Below are 20,136 nucleotides of genomic sequence, written 5' to 3'. Positions count from 1 at the left end.
CTGGTGCACAGACAGTCACCACACGATCCTTGATAGAATCGGGTCAGGGTCCAGTGGCATGGAGTCCAAGACGACTGGGGACCCTTTTCTGCTGCAGCCTTCTTCCGCCATCGCAGCCGTTGTGGTAGTTCTTAAATCTACCGTCTTCCGCCTGCTCCGCCGTTGAGGTCTTCACCGTATCCCTGGCTAGGGGGCAGTCAGGTACTAGGCTTTTGCCAAGGGTCACCTGGGGTAACAGTAGTAAAGGGGTTAACCTCCTAGTGCCCCAAGACCCCATAGAGGAGCCTCCACTGCCGGATGCACTTTAACGTCATGCCCAGGACAAAGGCAGAGGATAGAAAAGAACTGCAAGAGCAATGCAAAAAAGGAAAGTGATTGTGCTCCACACACCAACGACTTAAAAGTCGAAAACAGGTCGCATTGCCGTTTAGACTGCAGTCACATTTGGAAAGATCAGTTTCCCAACAGATTCGGACTAACTCCTGATGTGGCCCAAATCTGATGCGGAAATATTAGATTTCAAGCACTTTGGAGCATTTTGACTGGCAAAAAAATATCCAATCTGTGTCACATGATGGCAAACAAATCTGATTTGGTGTACTTTGTAAACGGAGCCTTACTTGAGTATAGTGTTTGGCTACTCCACCCTCCTCCGCATGAATGCATGTCTCGCACTCAGGTGTTCCAAAAAGGATCTCTAAAGGGTGCGACAACAAGGAGGCGCAGGTTGCCCGACACCTGTTTTGGGTCATTACTAGATCAGATACAACAGAACATGTCATTGGGATCATCTGCACTTTTTCAGTCAAGTGAGCTGAGTAACAAAATCTTGAGGAACACGAGGAAATCTGTATGGATTTTTTAAAGCAACATTGAACAATGTGAACTGCCACACAAGTGCACAACAAAAGTTACCAGTGTAAATTATAATCAAGGATGGGTATCGTTCACATTTTAACCCATACGGCACCAATTCCCGGTGCCCGGGAATCGATCTTTACTCAGCAGTATTAATTTTCGGTACTTTTTGGTATCATGTGGTCATGAATGTTAATGTGTTTAATAATAAAGTTTCTTTTTTTTAATCTAACATTTAAATCTGAGCTGATAATGAGAACTGTGTTGTCTTCTTATATGTTGTTTCTTTTACACACCAGCAGTTTGATTATACCGTGCATCTTAGTCGTTTTGATTACCAAATTTGCAGGTGTCGAAATTGCCATGTAAAATTGCTCATGCTAATTAGTAGCATGTATATGGTATATACCAGGGGTGTCAAAGTAAAGGCCCGTGGGACAGGTCCGTGGCCCCCGGGATGATATTTGATTAGTATTAGAACCGGCCCGCAGGCCACAGCCGCATGCTGCTTTTTTTTTTTGCATGCACCAATACTCCATCAGTGTTGGCGCTAGGAATTTTTAAAGTGGGACCCCATCAAGTCATAAAAATGGGGTCCCACAGTAAATGTTTGGGATCCCACTTTCTTGTAGGCGTTTTGAAAACAAATGATAAATGTTAAGTTAAAGTTAAAGTGCCAATGATTGTCCACACACACACTAGGTGTGGCGAAATTCCCATCACCCTTGATCACCCCCTGGGAGGTGAGGGGAGCAGTGGGCTGCAGCGGTGGCCGCGCCTGGTAATAATTTTTGGTGATTTAACCCCCAACTCCAACCCTTGATACTGAGTGCCAAGCAGGGAGGTAATGGGTCCCATTTTTATAGTCTTTGGTATGACTCGGCCGGCCAGAGGTGTGGACTCGAGTCACATGACTTGGACTCGAGTCAGACTCGAGTCATGAATTTGATGACTTTAGACTCGACTTGACAAAATGTAAAAAGACTTGCAACTCGATTTAGACTTTAACATCAATGACTTGTGACTTCACTTGGACTTGAGCCTTTTGAATTGACATTACTTGACATGACTTGCTACTTTCCCCAAAACCCAAAGATGAAAAAGTTATTCGGGAGCGCTCCGTATTTTTCATTGTGTACTTGTCTATCAGCGTTGCGTGTGTCAGCTGGTGTGGTCTCAGTACAACAGCCAATCAAATTAGATCTACTTTGTTTTCATCACACAGCATTCATCCAATCAAATTGCAGGACAACCAACGAAGAAGACATGTCCAAACCACACGCCAGTGAACAAAAAATTATACCTAAAATAATTTTGTTTGGGTATAAAAATTACGAGGTGGTCAACACAAAACGGTTTGCAGTATGCAACACATGCGGTTCGAAAATGACTGATGGAGAGGCAACAACTTCCAACTTCGTCCGGCATTTGAAGTTGCACAAAGAACGGTAAGTTTTGAATGTAAGATAACGTTTATTGGCTAAGTAACGTGACTTTTATTTGCTGTGTAGTTAAATCAGTGAGGCTGTAAACTCACTGCTAACGTTATAACGTTATTGCAAACACGGGAATCTGTTGCAGTTCACTACCTTATTCATACTTTTTGTTCAGTGATTTTTTTTAAGCAGGGTTACGTTAGTTAATATATCACACGTAACGTTAGACGGCGGTCAGCAGCACCGCGTATTTTAGCCACCTAAAAAAAGACCAAAATAGTAAAATAACTGTCAGTTAAAATGTATACTATATTATGAATATGTGTACCGTTTTAGCTAGCTTTCTGACATACTTTTGGTTGTTTACCTCAGTGGTCCCCAACCACCGGGCCGCGGCCCGGTACTGGTCCGTGGATCGATTGGTATCGGGCCGCACAAGAATTTCTTTTTTTTTTTTTTTTTTTTTAATTAAATCAACATAAAAAACACAAGATACACTTACAAGTAGTGCACCAACCCAAAACAACTCTCTCCCCCCTTTTGTTCTGGGCATTGAACATGAAGACTCTTCCTTCACTGTTCCGAGTGGCCATGAGAGTCTTGGCAGTGCCTGCCTCCAGTGCTCCAGTGGAGCGAGTTTTCAGCCATGGTGGCATCATACTACGCCCCCATCGTGCACAAATGACTGACAGACTCTTGGCTAATTTGGTCTTTTGCAGATGCAATGCAGCATAGGGCCCTGACATATAAAAAGTACAACTTTTTTGTTATGTTCACGTGTATGTCATGTTTTTTCAATGTTAACACTTTTGTACAAATAAGTACATTTGCACTTTATTTTTCAATGTGTTTGTTCTGTAAAGGAATGAGTTAATGTTTAAAATGACTGGTTAATAGTGCTATTATAAAGTGCAATGTCAGCACAATTTTCTTTCCTGCAATTTAAAATGCACTTGTTTTAATAAATAAATACAGCATTTGAAAAGCATACACAATCTGTGTTAATATATTAGTCTGTGGTTAAAAGGACTTGAAAGGACTCGAAACTCAAAATGCAGGATTTAGGACTTGACTTGAGACTTTCCAGTCTTGACTTTGGACTTGACTCGGGGCTTGCCTGTCTTGACTCGGGACTTGACTCGGACTTGAGGGCAAAGACTTGAGACTTACTTGTGACTTGCAAAACAATGACTTGGTCCCACCTCTGCAACCTACCGATCTCAGGGAGGACACTCTAACCACTAGGCCACTGATGCATTATCCTGTTAAATCTCACATTCCATATTGTGTTTTGGAAAAATGATGTCATAAAAGTTACTTAATTAATTAAAAAAAAAAAAAATACAAAAGAAAACACTTTCTTCTTTCCTTCATGGACTTTACTGCTGCCGGTATTTTTTTCTATATTTTTATTGTAATATTTTAAGAATGTGTTTGTTCCATTTTTGGCCAAAGTAAGACAAAGAAAACAATCTGAAGTTGTCTTTGTTTTTTAGTTTTAATGCCACGATTTTAATAGTCCGGCCCGAGTGTGCACAGATTTTCCTCCATGCGGCCCCTGAGCTAAAATGAGTTTGGCACCCCTGGTATATCCCATGTAAAAAAAAAAAAAAAAATACAGCTAGTGCATTGTTTATTCTAATCAAACAGTGCAGGTAAGCCTAATGTTGCGGCTAGTAAGCTTGAGTCAGTAAAATGAACCTGTATTGACAGCCTGTCAGGAGAACAACAACACATCTAAAATGTGATGAAATAAAACGGGGGAAATAATTATGAGCTATCGTTAGCAATCTGTCATTATTCACTGGTCAGCTGTCAATCAGATTATACATAAATGCTTAAAATAATCTCTTTGCTATTGCATATCAACTGGCATTGCCCTTAACCCCCCCACCTCCCACCCACTCACTATGTCGATCCATGTAAATATGCACAGAGATAGAGCACAGAGGAATCAACATGAGGCAGTTTTGTCATGTTTCCGTGCGGCTGACTCCAGCACCTTAAGTCATGTAAATAATGAATCAGATGATCCATGCGTGGATGAGATGTATGTGCGGGGGGGGGGGGCACATGCACATGATGTCTCAGGTGATATCCTGCCAACATCTCACTTTTTTCCACTTTTTCTTTCCAAACCTGATATTTAACCCAATGATTTAGTCACCCCTGACTCCGGTGACCTTAACTTTCCTACTTTCACGTATCCATCATAAACGCCTCAGAGGAAGAGGAGGACACTTGGGGGGGAAAGATTGGAGTCAATGAATTAAACAGGAGGTGCCGAGAGGAAGGTACAGGATGTAGTCTGCAGCTGTCTGTGAGGATGCCCTTTGACCTTTGGTTGATAAGGAAGTTAGGAGACCCTCAGCCTGTGGCCACTGTTAAAAAGAAAAGGAGAAAGAAAAAAAAAACATCTCTCATCTTCATGAATTATTGAGCTATTGGTCCACAGCTTCTAAAATATACAGTAGGGTGGTCTGTCTCTCCTTTTGGATTTCACATACCCTCTACTTCTTCTTTTTCCCACTTCTCCCTCCCTTCTCCTTCAGTTTTAGTGTAGCTTCTTGCACCAACAAGATTGTAAATCACAACACAAACAAAGCAAGAAGGGGGGTTCGGGGGACGGGACGGGACGCGAGCGCCAAAAAACACTTTGTTATTCAGATCATAAGAGGCTGTTTTCGTTTTTTTTTCCCCTTAAGGAACATCGTCTACCGCTAACCAGCTGTCATGCATTTAAAAGTTGTCGACTTCTTCAGTTACATCAGACACATGTAATGCGCGCATGAGAAGGGGCGGCCCTCGAAATGAGACAGAACTCTGCTCTGTCCATTTATCTTTGTCTCATTCTTGGTGTATTCCCGCGCCTTACTTGACACGCCTGCTATATGTGACACGCCTTGCCAGCGTGCGATTATATCTAACGGCGAGTTGGCTCCAAAGGCGCTGCCCAGTGCAGAATCCCCGCCGTAATAAATGAACAGAGGGGCGGAAAATAAGACGTAAGGAAGAAAAGCTGAGCAAAGGAGCGATTCTCTCTCTAGCTGGTGGAGATCTGTATTGTAAGCACTTTCGGCTGTCAGCACTTCTTTGAGCTACCTCAAAGGGAGGATGAGGAGGGGCGGGATCAGGAAATGTAGAGGGAAGAAAAAGAAAAAAAAGGAAAAAAAAATCGCCTTTTTTGAGGGTTCCTGTTTGTTTGTCGGCAAACACGCTGCTTATGTTAGTCATTCATCTGATAATGTGATTTATTTGTCAGAGGCACAATGCGGGAGCAAGGATTTACGGTAGTATCTGTTCAGGAAGAAGTTGTCAGGCTTCAAGCAATAAGCTTGGAGGGAAGGAGGGGCGGGGGGGGTACGGGAATAAATTGCCAACCATCCTTTTTCTGCTTTTCAGGCCTGCGGTGGCCCCCCCCAAGCTGCCCCCCACCCCCACCCCCGCACCCCCTTTACTACTCCGACCCACCCGCCTCCCTCCCTCATTAAGTATTGATGTGGGCAGCCATACTTGCCATCTCAGCCTATTAATAATGCATGGCAGGTGCTGTTGATGTGGTCTCTCACACTGAGATTGAGAGCGGCAGGAATGGCAACACGGAGCTGCATAGTCGCTACAGTACAACCTCCGTCGCCGGGCGCTGCTGCTTTAAGGGAGGGGCGGGTTCGGGAGGGGCCGCGTCTGCCCCTGTGAGTTTATGGCAAGCTGTGACAGCAGCCCCGAGATGGATATACAAGGTAGCATCTTACTCAATATCCCGGAGCAGTTTTTACATTGAAAACTGCCTTTTGTCATAAAGTAGTGATGGATGAGGTGTGTGCGTGTGTGTGTGTGTGTGTGTGTGTGTGTGTGTGTGTGTGTGTGTGTGAGAGCCCTGTCTGTCACTGCGGCTGCTTTATTCTGTTTTCTTGTTGTTTTATGTTTCTTTTTTTCCCCCCCAACAACACTTTCACTGACAGACAAGTGTTCCTATTTTAATGTATTTCTTTATTTCTGTGTGCATGTGTGCAGGTTCTTCCTTAAGTTCTTCTTGAAGTGCAACCAGAACTGCCTGAAGAATGCAGGGAACCCTCGAGACATGAGGCGTTTTCAGGTGAGATAAAACTACTGTGTGTACATAAAAAAAAAAAAAAACACATCATAATACGCTCAGCTGACATTCATACAATATACAAAGCAGAACATACACTATATTGCCAAAAGTATTTGGCCACCTGCCTTGACTCACATATGAACTTGAAGTGCCATCCCATTCCTGACCCATAGGGTTCAATATGATGTTGGTCCACCTTTTGCAGCTACTACAGCTTCAACTCTTCTGTGAAGGCTGTCCACAAGGTTGCGGAGTGTGTTTATAGTAATTTTCGACCATTCTTCCAAAAGCGCATTGGTGAGGTCACACACTGATGTTGGTTCGAGAAGGCCTGGCTCTCAGTCTCCATGTTCTAATTCATCCCAAAGGTGTTCTATCGGGTTCAGGTCAGGACTCTGTGCAGGCCAGTCAAGTTCATCCACACCAGACTCTGTCATCCAGGTTTTTATGTACCTTGCCTTGTGCACTGGTGCACAGTCATGTTGGAAGAGGAAAGGGCCCGCTCCAAATTGTTCCCACAAGGTTGGGAGCATGGAATTGTCCAAAATGTTTTGGTATCCTGGAGCATTCAAACTTCCTTTCACTGGAACTCAGGGGCCAAGCCCAACTCCTGACAAACAACCGTATACCATAATTCCTCCTCCACCAAATTTCATACTCTGCACAATGCAGTCCGAAATGTACCGTTTTCCTGGCAACCTCCAAACCCAGACTCATCAATCAGATTGCCAGATAGAAAAGCGTGATTCATCCACTGCTCTAGAGTCCAGTGGCGACGTGCTTTACACCACTGCATCCCACACTTTGCATTGGACTTGGTGATGTATGGCTTAGATGCAGCTGATCGGCCATGGAAACCCATTCCATGAAGCTCTCTGCGTACTGTACGTGGGCTAATTGGAAGGTCACATGAAGTTTGGAGCTCTGTAGCAACTGTCGGCGACCTCTTTGCACTATGCCCTTCAACATCCGCTGACCCCTCTTTGTCAGTTTATGTGGCCTATCACTTGCTGGCCGAGTTGCTGTTGTTCCCAAACTCTTCCATTTTCTTATAACAAAGCCGACAGTTGACTTTGGAATATTTAGGAGCGAGGCAATTTCACGACTGGATTTGTTGCACAGGTGGCTTCCTATGACAGTTCCATGCTGGAAATTACTGAGCTTCTGAGAGCGGCCCATTATTTCACAAATGTTTGTAGAAACAGTCTCCATGCCTAAGTGCTTGATTTTATACACCTGTGGCCGGGCCAAGTGATTAGGACACCTGATTCTGATCATTTGGATGGGTGGCCAAATACTTTTGGCAATATAGTGTGTGTTTTTCCAGTGAGGAAACAGGAAACAAAATATATGTAATTATTGTAAATATTATATCAATAATGGATTAGATTTATATAGCGTTTTTCTGGACACTCAAAGTGTCAAACACCACACTTTGATGGTGGTAAGCTACATTTGTAGCCACAGCTGCCCTGTGGCTGCCTATTTGCGCCTACAGACCACCATCGGTGTGAGAGGCCAAAGACACAGGAGCTGTGACTCGAATGGCGAAAGCTGGAATTTAACCTGGAACCCCTTAAGTTGCTGGCATGACTGCTCTGCCATCCGAGCCACGCCGTCCCAATAGAGCACCCTATGTATTAGCACAGGGGTGCTCCTCACGTTGATCGTGAGCTACCGGTCGATCACGGCGGGTGTGTCAGTCGATTGCCAGCCAGGCATTAAAAAAATAGAACAAAAAATGTGCAATCATCTATCCTCACTATGACGTCACTTCCGTCACTTGATTGACATTCACTGCACCCGAGGGTCTCGTGAGATGACGCCTGCTGCTGCCAGATCATTATTAAGAAAAAATGGCCGAGAGGATGGCGAGAAACACTTTTTATCTCAACAGAATCTCGCACAGTACCTGCCGTCAAAACTCTAAAGACCGACCGTACGGTTCCTGTCTTCACAATAAAAGCCCTGCTTCATCATGCCTGCGCTAACAAAATAAGAATCTCAGAAAGCCAGCTTGCAAAGTGTATACAAACGAGTATGGAAGCTGGACAAATAAGATGTCAAAAACCAACTACTTTCATGTGGTATTGGACACAAAGGAGGACTTTTTTTCTCCTCCATTTGAAAATGTGGAAGTTTTCAGCATTACTGTCTGATTCCAATCAATGCAAGCTATCAAAATCAGGTAATACATCAACTTATATTCTTGTCTTCATGAAAAAAAGGAATCTATATGTGTTAAACATGCTTGTATTATCATTAAACACCTTTAAAGGCCTACTGAAATACGATGTTCTTATTTAAACGGGGATAGCAGGTCCATTCTATGTGTCATACTTGATCATTTCGCGATATTGCCATATTTTTGCTGAAAGGATTTAGTAGAGAACATCGACGATAAAGTTCGCAACTTTTGGTTACTGATAAAAAAGCCTTGCCTGTACCGGAAGTAGCAGACGAGTAGCGTGACGTCACAGGTTGTGGAGCTCCTCACATCTGCACATTGTTTACAATCATGGCCTCCAGCAGCGAGAGCGATTCAGACCGAGAAAGCGACAATTTCCACATTAATTTGAGCGAGGATGAAAGATTTGTGGATAAGGAAAGTGAGAGTGAAGGACTAGAGGGCAGTGGGAGCGATTCAGATAGGGAAGATGCTGTAAGAGGCGAGTGGGACCTGATATTCAGCTGGGAATGACTAAAACAGTAAATAAACACAAGACATATATATACTCTATTAGCCACAACACAACCAGGCTTATATTTAATATGCCACAAATTAATACCGCATAACAAACACCTCCCCCCTCCCGTCCATATAACCCGCCAATACAACTCAAACACCTGCACAACACACTCAATCCCACAGCCCAAAGTACCGTTCACCTCCCCAAAGTTCATATGCACATATATTTCCCCAAAGTCCCCAAAGTTACGTACGTGACATGCACATAGCGGCACGCACGTACGGGCAAGCGATCAAATGTTTGGAAGCCGCAGCTGCATGCGTACTCACGGTACCGCGTCTGCGCATCCAACTCAAAGTCCTCCTGGTAAGAGTCTCTGTTGTCCCAGTTCTCCACAGGCCAATGGTAAAGCTTGACTATCATCTTCCGGGAATGTAAACAATGAAACACCGGCTGTGTTTGTGTTGCTGCTTCCCACCTACAGCTTTCTTCTTTGCTGTCTCCATTGTTCATTGAACAAATTGCAAAAGATTCACCAACACAGATATCCAGAATACTGTGGAATTTTGCGATGAAAACAGACGACTTAATAGCTGGCCACCATGCTGTCCCAAAATGTCCTCCACAATCCGTGACGTCACGCGCTGACGTCATCATACCGAGACGTTTTCAGCAGGATATTTCGCGCAAAATTTAAAATTGCACTTTAGTAAGCTAACCCGGCCGTATTGGCATGTGTTGCAATGTTAAGATTTCATCATTGATGTATAAACTATCAGACTGCGTGGTCGGTAGTAGTGGGTTTCAGTAGGCCTTTAACTTGTTAACAAAAACGTCTCTTTCATAAATAAATACATATAAATTATATATATATCAATTGAGGTAGACCTCCTCGACTTGGTCAATTGAAAAGTACCTCGCCTGCAGAAAAAAGTGTGGGGACCCCCTGCAACATTCCCTCTAAGGTGCGCGCCTGCGCAATTGCGCATCGCTCACGCGTCCTCTGCGCACAGCAAATTAATGCCGCGCAGGAAATCAAAAATCCCATCTGAACTTTAAACAAAATAAACACATTACAATTTATTCTGTATGATTTTGCAATGCAACTCTGTGAGTGACAGGTGACAACAAGAGTGGCCCCAATGAATAAAACAATCTTTGTCAGCACAGTTCAATTATCGTCTGTCGAGACACTTTACGGACAGGAATTCCATCAATCACTTTATGGAGCAAAACTGTTTGTAACCACACCAAAAACATGAGTAAAAAAAACTTTTAACTATAAATACTGGTAATTTTCTGCCATACAAACCAACTTTGTCATTCGTCGTTTCAACAGAAGCCGCTCGCTCTCTCACCTGCACCAACACAAGCACTCATGGCACTTAGCCAGTGTTGCGTTTATGGCCACACAAAAAGTCGGACAACCCCAACGCCACACAATGTGTAAATGCCAGGTTGTAACACTGTCTCCACAATCAGATGTGTGCTTATTTTACTGCCATTTATTAAGAATGTTAATCTAAGGATATTATTCATGAAATATTGTCACTAGATTTCATAAATGCTAATAAAAAGATGCATTTTACAGACAGAAAGTTACAGGAACTAAATGTAATCTCTGAAAGGGGTAACATTTCTTTTAAAGGCAGGACCCGCAGCCAGACATACAATACTAGCACATAGGTCATGAAAAACATGTTTTTTTTTGTTATTGTCATTGTAAGAGGGCAAAATCACTTATATCAGAAAATTATTTTAAATAAAACATTTAAATTGTTATGATGTCAGGTTTGGGTGACGCTGGTGTGGCCACAGTGTGCACGTCTGATGTTGCTCACATGTGCTCCACTGAATGCTCAGGGTGTTTGTGCGTTTGCTCACACACATGAAAAATTAGAGGGAACATTGGACCCCTGTATTAGCAGCTTATTCTAAGCAAGAACTTTCTATATTACACACTTCTCATTTCAGAAGAAATCCCAGCATCGAGACAGCCATGTTTGATCACAATCACCACTTTGCTCAACACAAAAGAGCTTGTAAAAACACACGTGTCAAAATGTATCTTGTACTAGTGGGTTATGAAAGTAGGCAACAATTAGCCAAAAAAAGATCAACACACACTAACGTCTCTGTTGCAGTAAATGGCAAAAAATCTCACATATCAACAAATGCATTCAGAAATAAAGTCATTTTCCTGAAAATCTTTGTTATTTCCTGCTGTTCTTTTAATTTGAAGGCCTAGTGTTGACGAGCGAACCAGAATGTGTGTTGTTTTGGCAAGATAGGGGACGTTTTTTTTTTTTTTGTTCATGATCATTTAAGTAAGCATGAACTATTGAAACAAGAGAGCATCGGAAAGGAAAGACAACGTGCGGGAGATTCCCAGAAAAAAACGGTGTAGTGTTGACAGGTACAGTATGTGTCATGGAACACTATGTAACTTTAAAAACTGGGCCAGGGGACTTTAATACTACTGTAGAGCTCATAAGGTACACATCTGGATGTACCTAAGCAAAAAGGCTTGGGGTTAGATGTGTCCTGATCCGATATTGATATTGGTCCGATCCCAGCAAAAAAGGGAAAAAAAAATGATATCGGCTTGCACTTGAAATTTCCGATATAAGCGGTCTGATACAATCAGTTCTCAGTGTGTTCACTTACAGCTTAACAAAGGCCCTCCGATAAGCACACATGGTAGCTCTTATCTAGCATGTCAGTGTAGTCATTTACTAAAGGTAAACATGGTCGTTTGCGAGATACTAAGAGCGAGCAGCTACAAAAATAGCTGAGCGCGCAATAGCACACAAGCTAGACATACTAAATTAGTGTCCTTAATGCAGGTCTTCTCAAATAATTGGGCGGGCCCTTCTGGAAGTGCGTGGTGCGATGCCAGGACGGGCGCGTGTGACCCCGGGGAACATGCTTTATCAGTATCATGCATTATCATGCTTCAAACCTCACTTCGAAAAGCTATGCACTACAAAACATGCTCATTAGCCATTAATTCCGACTCATTTTAATTAGAAAAAACAAAAATACCACAAATTGTGCTATTCATTTTTGTTTTGTAGGTTTAAGTGTTGTCCTGAGTTAATGGTGCTGATCAATTTCAATTCGTTATTTATTGAGTTCATTTTATTTTAATTTCTAATATCAGTCGGTTCAAGTTGGTCAAAAAATGTGTACTGATTAATTAAGGATTACATTTTTTTTTTAAATTTCAGGCAAACTGATACAGTTTAAATATTTTCTGGTACAATCTAAAAAGCAATGTTAATAAATGAATTATTTTTTTGTAAGTTGATCTATATTTATTTATTTTTGGTTTTCTTTAATGTTATGCAGAGGTGTACGCTAACAATTTTTATACAGAAAGTATACTGGGGGAGGTGCAAATTGTTTTCTTCTTATCTAGAAAATATCATAATGATAACATATTGCAGTCTAAAACACAACATTTGTCAATACAAACAATTATCAAATAACCATAGTTGCGTATTACTTACAGATGCAAAGTATTTAAAGCGTATTAGAAAGTATCCACTAACAAACGTGTCAGCATCATTCAACTTACGGAGCTTAACGTCATTATTGTGGCCACTAGATGTCGCCAAAAATGTACCACCCCACTTCAACTTAAAGACATCATAAGCCCATAATTCCCGTGTTTTTCTGATTATCAGAAATACTTATGAAAGAGTGGTTCGGGGAGCAGCCCACTGAGAATACTTGGGATGTGCCGAATAAAAAGTTGTGCAATGGTCCGATCAATACACTACAACATAAGTTATCAGTACAAGGTTTTTATCAAAAACGTATGTAACTTTGGATAGAAATGAGTTGTGACTTTGCAGAAACTTGTAGAAACGAAACAACAGCAAAGGTTCAATCAAAGCTAAAGGTGGTCCAACAAAATAAGGCAGGTATTGATAATATCCATAATATTATGTGTCTATTGTCATATTTGTGTTTGTTGGTAAGCCTAATTGTGCAAAAAAGACTAAAAAAAACTACTTTACAAAAGGTAAGACATTTTGTTCAGATATTGTAAAGAATATATGTTCGACTTATTTTGGTTAATGCCATATTCTTTTTACAATATTGCCCATGATTTCCCATGTAATGATGTATCAACTTCTTTATGAGAAGGTATATGCAGAAGCCAAGATTCTATGAATGTGTACAGTTAGGTTCTAATCCAAATGGCTTGTTCCGCTTTAATTTTAGTCAATTTTCCAGTTTCATGCATTCCATCTGTCTTTCCCCGGTCTCAGGTGGTTGTGTCGACTACGGTGAGCGTGGAGGGTCATGTCCTGGCCGTGTCTGACAACATGTTTGTGCACAACAACTCCAAACACGGGCGCCGAGCTCGAAGACTGGACCCTTCGGAAGGCACACCGTCCTATCTGGAACACGGTGAGCACTGAAAATACTGTTTGGTTGTTTTTTAATTCATTTTGAGGGACCATGCACATTATTGAACACTATAACACAGGATATTGTGTCAATATGCCAGATATTTGCAAGGTTTCTAATTTCCATCCGTAGTTCCAAAACAGTGACACACTATCTCAATACATTAAATATGGATTAAAAACAAGGACTGTCAAAATGAACGCGATAATAACCAGTCAACAAATGTTTCCTTTAACGTATGTTAAAGGATTATTGCTATGTGACCACCAATCCATACCGTAGCGTAAAAAAAGCAGTGGCGTTCCGTCTGATGTTAAGCCACAGGTATGACTAGAGAGCAGAAATGGACAAAAAAGGGTAAATTGAATGATAACTTTAGCCTAGAAGCTGTGGCAGGTCGCTCCCTCTACAAGACCAAAGTTATTTCCATCCACATCGACGTGCCTAATCACCGTTCACCATTCCTAGAAGCGAGCAGCAGTGTTGCCAAGTCTGCATATTACAAGTTACTTGTTTTCTAAAGTCGCTTACAAAGTTTGTGAGTTGCATGTCGCAGCGTTTTGGGTTTGTTTTTGAACGTGTGGTTGCTTATTTTGGGTTTGCGTTTCTGTCACCACAATAAAGCAAAGCCCGACTATGCCAGTAAGTAACCTGTTCTAAATGTGTCCATTGGATGTCACAATAGTAATTCTGTTAGGCAAGCAAACAATTTATACCGGGGCCAAGCAAGAGGTACACAGTAAAGGGTGACTGTGGCTCCTCCTCTTCGACCCACAGACAATTAAAACCTGCCGTTTCATGTCTTCTGCTTCGAACACATCAGAAAGACTGTGACTTAAAGTTTAATCCTGGCTTTGTAGATACACAGACAAAGTGTTTTTGAAGCTGCACCAATTTCCTCAGATTTTTCAACAGGCTTGAAGTGTTTTGTCCAGAGGATTATTTGTGATTTGTACGTTTTCATAATGTGCTCGTTCTATTTTTGGCCAAAGTAAAACAAAGAAAACAACCTGGAGTTGGCTTTATTTTTAAGTTATCATGCCATGATTTGCCCATTACGGCCCATTTGGGAATAGATATTATTCTATGCGGCCCCTGAGCTAAAATGAGTTTGACACCTCTGCTCTAAATTTACCAATACAACATTTTTTTTTACGTTGTTCGGAAGTCAGGTTTAAAGGGCATGTGTGTATAATCAACGTTGTAACAATGTCTTGTGCCTGCTGGGCTGTTGCCAATTCCTGCGGCTCTTCTTTTATGGATGTACATACCAGTATATACATTTATGAAAGAAAATAGCACTTTTGAATGATTGCAGGTTTTCATAGTGTAAAAACGCACATTTCTCTAAAATATTACAGTATGGATAAGGTTTTCTGTCAAATATCTTAATTGTAAATGTATAAGTTGTAATCGTACTAAATGCCCATAGTCTGTAATCAGTATTCAATGTGAGAGAACACGTTTTTTTTTTTTTTAATGTACTTCCTGAGAGTATCATCAAGCTTCTTTGTCCTCCATCTCGTTCCAGTTACCCCCCACTCCCCCCACATTCCTCCTTGCCTTCTTACTGTCTGTCTCCGAGCTCATTCTCTCCTCCGTCTTTCTTCCTCGCTCATGTTTCTCACTTTGGTCTCTTGTAGTGTGTCTAAGTCGCGCCTCAGAGAGGAGAAAGTGGTAGCTAGTGAGTCTCTTGCGCGTCCCTGGCGTCTTGCTCCCCTCAGGTCTCCGCCTCTGGGCCTTCTACTCTGCCTGGCATAAGCACTACGTGTCTTATGAGGTCTGTTCTGCTTAGAGCCAACACTGACTTTATTTCCTCGGAGACCTGCTTTTTATCCCGCAGCCCTCCATCACTCCCCATCCCTCAGGTTTTTAAACACACCCATGCACATTGCGCTGGCAGAGTCAGACCCTTTAATACTTCATAATGACATGTGCACATGATTTAGGGAGCACGCACTGATTCCCAAATCTCTAATCCAGTTATTTTCTCATTTCTGTTTCCTAGAGATTGAATAAGAGAAACATATTTCTCTTTCTCTTTGAGGAGAGTCAACCTCAGGGATGATAATGACAAAAAAAAAAAGCCAGGATTTACATGATGGCCTATGGTAGATTGCATTAGGATTGAACGCTGTGGTTAAGTCTTTTTAATGACTAGTCTCCGGAGGCGCGGAGGACCACTTGGCCTGGTCTGATAGGCGATTAGAGAAGTCCACAAAGACATATTGGAGTCATCATAAAGGCTTGGATATTACAATGAAACAACAGTGCAACTCGCCACACTAACAGATGTTCCTTGTGTCAGAGAGATTTGTTTGGGAATTTCCTCCCTGTGATTTTTTTTTTTTTTATTCTCCTGATGATGGGGGTTGGAGGAGGAACGACGGGAGTGAAGGAAGAGAAGCGAGAGGTGCCTGACAGGAGAAGGGGGAGCAAAGATTGTTTGATGGTACAAAGCAAAGATGAAATGCTAAGCTCGGAGACGCCGCGCTTTCCTTTTTGTTTTTGCCTTCACTTTCCATCCGGCACCGTGTGTGCGGCACGCACAACTTTGGGGGGGCTCATTTCAAGCGATAATAGATGAACAGTGCATAGAGTTGAACAGATGGCACAGAGGAACACCCCAAAGTATAATCCTATCACATGGATTCACGTTCCACCATCTGGTTAATCCAAACACACACACACACATCCGCATGGAGCGCACGTAATATCAACGGCTGCGAAAAGGAGGCATCTTAGGCTATGATTACAGCCACAGATTGCCGCGTGGTGAATGTTGATCTCCGCAGGCGTATCGGGAGGCTAAATATCATTCCGGCTTGTTGGGGAAGATCAACAGAACACAGAGTCAGGCAAAGCGCAAAGGCTAGGCTCCGAGGGGCCGGGGGAGTCAGCCTAGGCTAAAGTGGATTACGCCGCTTTTGCAGAATTACAACATGTCAGACGCGCAAAACAGAGGTTTAGCTGGTACAAACATATATTTTTGTTCTTTTTCTTCAATCACATCCCGCAATCTCTAAGTCCGTAATACTGGCAGATAAGGTCACGTAACAGTGGAGCGCCACTCATTCTTTGTTTTGTTGTTCCGTGTCGAGTGAATATGCTTTGAAAGAAAACACAAAAAGCTCGTGAAACACATTAGGAAAAAGTGCCGCGAGGCTTGGAGATGACCGTGTGCAGGAAACAGATAGCCGAGCAAGTGCTAAGTGTTTGCTTAATGAGGGCGGCGTATTCCGAGGGCAGCGCCACTGTTGGCCCGGCCCCGCTCCCCGGTCGCATGGCCTTTGATCAGACACTCAGCACACCTGACATTTACATGCCTTCACGCTTTGCCACGTGTCATAAAACAAGCACACCGCCGCTGCCCTCGCACACAGGGCAGGGGTGATGTTTAATAACGGGGTGCGTATAATCACTCTGATTAGTATTCCTCGCTTGTTCTCAACCCTTGGGATGGATGAGGAGAGCAGGTAATGTGTGTGTGAAAGAGGGGACTGCTACATGTGTCGTACCCATAAAGGTCTTCTCTATGGTGCCAGCAGCAAAGACCTTTATGGGCTTGTCATTAGGTTACTTAACATCTCATTCTTTCTGTCCTTTCATCTGCTCAGCAACCCCCAGCATCAAAGCCATTAGCCCCAGTGAAGGTTGGACCACAGGGGGCGCTACAGTTATCATCATCGGGGACAACTTCTTTGACGGACTGCAGGTCATTTTCGGCACCATGTTGGTTTGGAGCGAGGTGAGTCACTCTCTTGTCACCTTGATAGGCATCGCTATGATGACCATAAACGCATTGGCGGGCCGTGCGTTTCTCACCTAGGCTTTCAGTGATGTCTGACTTCAATGATTACCTCTCAAAATACCATAAATTATATCACCACATGACCATTGCTGGAGAAATACTATACCGGAACACATTTACACACTACTGGGCATTGGAACACCACCAACAGTGTACAGAAGGTGGGGATTGAACCAGGAACCCTCAGGTTGCTGGCACGGCCACTCTCCAAACTCCGCCACGCCGTCCCCATATACGTATATACATGTGATTAACATGTATGCCTTACACCAACAAGATTCTGTGGGCAAATCTTGGCTCTCTCAATGTCAGTTTATGGCTGTTTGTATACTGTATATGTGCATTTAGGACTGTCACGATACCAGGATTTCAGTAGACGATACTGATACCTATGAATATCCATGATGTTTGATACTTTTTCAATACTGTGATGGAAAGAAAAAATAATAATAACAGAAGTCATGTACTTTTAAATACACTACTTTATTGAAGAATGTTTAAAATTATCAAGTATTTAGGAACACTGAGCTTCAACTTTTTTTTTGCAAAGAATTCAAATTGCAGTATCAGCTGCCAAGAGGTAACTGAACATTCAAAAACGTGTTCTATGGCCTTCTATAGTACATCAAAACAAACAATACTGTGTTTATGAAGATGCTCATAAATTACAATATTTAACTATTTTACACTTTAAAAAATAAGAGCAGTGGTGTGAAGCCTTCAAATATATGAAACAAACAATATCATGTCATTTATTATAATGAAATAGGCTAATATATATATATATATATATATATATATATATATATATATATATATATATGTATATATGTACATACAAACCCCGTTTCCATTTGAGTTGGGAAATTGTGTTAGACGTAAATATAAACGGAATACAATGATTTTCAAATCATTTTCAACACATATTCAGTTGAATATGCTACAAAGACAACATATTTGATGTTCAAACTAATAAACATTTTTTTTTTTTTGCAAATAATCATTAACTTTAGAATTTGATGCCAGCAACACGTGACAAAGAAGTTGGGAAAGGTGGCAATAAATACTGATAAAGTTGAGGAATGCTCATCAAACACTTATTTGGAACATCCCACAGGTGAACAGGCAAATTGGGAACAGGTGGGTGCCATGATTGGGTATAAAAGTAGATTCCATGAAATGCTTAGTCATTCACAAACAAGGATGGGGCGAGGGTCACCACTTTGTCGACAAAAGCCTGAGCAAATTGTTGAACAGTTTAAGAAAAACCTTTCTCAACCAGCTATTGCAAGGAATTTAGGGATTTCACCATCTACGGTCCGTAATATCATCAAAGGGTTCAGAGAATCTGGAGAAATCACTGCACGTAAGCAGCTAAGCCCGTGACCTTCGATCCCTCAGGCTGTACTGCATCAACAAGCGGCATCAGTGTGTAAAAGATATCACCACATGGGCTCAGGAACACTTCAGAAACCCACTGTGAGTAACTACAGTTGGTCGCTACATCTGTAAGTGCAAGTTAAAACTTTCCCAACAACACCCAGAAACGCCGTCGGCTTCGTTGGGCCTGAGCTCATCTAAGATGGACTTATACAAAGTGGAAAAGTGTTCTGTGGTCTGACGAGTCCACATTTCAAATTGTTTTTGGAAAAAGAAAAAGTATCTACATTTGATTATTTACATTTGATTATTAACAATCCGGGGAGGGTGTTAGTTTAGGGTTGAAGTTGCCTGGAGGTGTACTTTTAGTGCAGTTTTGAAGGAGGATAGAGATGCCCTTTCTTTTACACCTGTTCGGAGCGCATTACACATTGATGTGGCATAGAAAGAGAATGAGTTAAGAGCTTTGTTGGATCGGAATCTGGGTTTAACGTGGTTAGTGGAGCTCCCCCTGGTGTTGTGGTTATGGCGGAAGCAGTTTGACATGTACTTCGGTATCAGGGAGGTGTAGCGGATTTTATAGACTAGGCTCAGTGCAAGTTGTTTTACTCTGTACTCCACCCTGAGCCAGCCCACTTTTATGAGTGAGGTGTGATCTGGGGTGGAGGTCTAGAAGTAATCTGACTAGCTTGTTCTGGGATGTTTGGAGTCTAGATTTGAGGGTTTTGGAGGTGCATGCGTAATCGAAAAAGGGTTGAACGAGAGTTCCCGCTAGAATCCTCATGGTGCTTTTGTTGACCAGAGAGGAGATTCTATAAAGGAATCTCGTCCGTTATGTGTACTGGGATTGGTTGGTGACAAATGTTTGTACCCCCGTCTCACCCAAAGTCAGCTGAGATAGGCTCCAGGTCACCCTGCACACAAGGAGAATCATAACAATGGATTTAATTCAAAGGGATGTGCAGCTTTCCGCCTTCTCACCTCACTCATTGTTTATTTGTGTCACTTGTGCACAAATATTCAGCTCCCTGTGTATTTTTATTGAATTTGTATTTGAAAAATATGCATCCCTTTGTAAGGAGCATCTGCCACATGACTAAAATGTAAATTCAGTCTATGTGAGAAATTGAAGGTCAGCAACTGGCGCAGTAAAACAGCTTTCTCTTTAGTAAAGAAATTATTCTATAAAAAGCTCCCTATATTATCGTGCTGGAACGTGAGCGGGGGTCACACAATGGCAGAATGAAAGCCTAGTTAAGTGAGCAATAAAAGGGAGGGTTTGAACAACACACGTGCACGTACACATCCGTGCACGCTGGCAGGAGCATTGATAGCTTCTGAGCGCCTCGAGCTTTGAGTGCTAGTTGGGCACAGGATGCAGAAAACGAGTACTCAGTGAGGTCTCATCTGTGTTTTGTCTTGTTGCCGCTTTCCTTCAAAGAG

The 20,136-nt window shown here is 42.2% G+C and overlaps 1 protein-coding gene across 6 annotated transcripts in view; it reads left to right on the top strand.

Moving 5' to 3' along the window:
* The window catches only part of ebf1a (EBF transcription factor 1a), a 162,210-nt gene that overhangs the window by 68,074 nt on the left and 74,000 nt on the right, over positions 1-20,136 (top strand). For all 6 annotated transcript variants that reach the window (XM_061928122.2, XM_061928120.2, XM_061928116.2 and 3 more), the window contains exons 7-9: positions 6,309-6,390; positions 13,361-13,502; positions 17,120-17,250. In XM_061928122.2, coding sequence (XP_061784106.1) covers positions 6,309-6,390; positions 13,361-13,502; positions 17,120-17,250 — 355 coding nt within the window. The remainder of the gene's footprint in view (positions 1-6,308; positions 6,391-13,360; positions 13,503-17,119; positions 17,251-20,136) is intronic.

This window comes from Nerophis lumbriciformis, linkage group LG35 (genome assembly GCF_033978685.3).
Source record: "Nerophis lumbriciformis linkage group LG35, RoL_Nlum_v2.1, whole genome shotgun sequence".
NCBI lineage: Eukaryota > Metazoa > Chordata > Actinopteri > Syngnathiformes > Syngnathidae > Nerophis > Nerophis lumbriciformis.
Note: the sequence above shows the minus strand (reverse complement) of the source record. Positions and strands in the feature narration are given on the sequence as shown.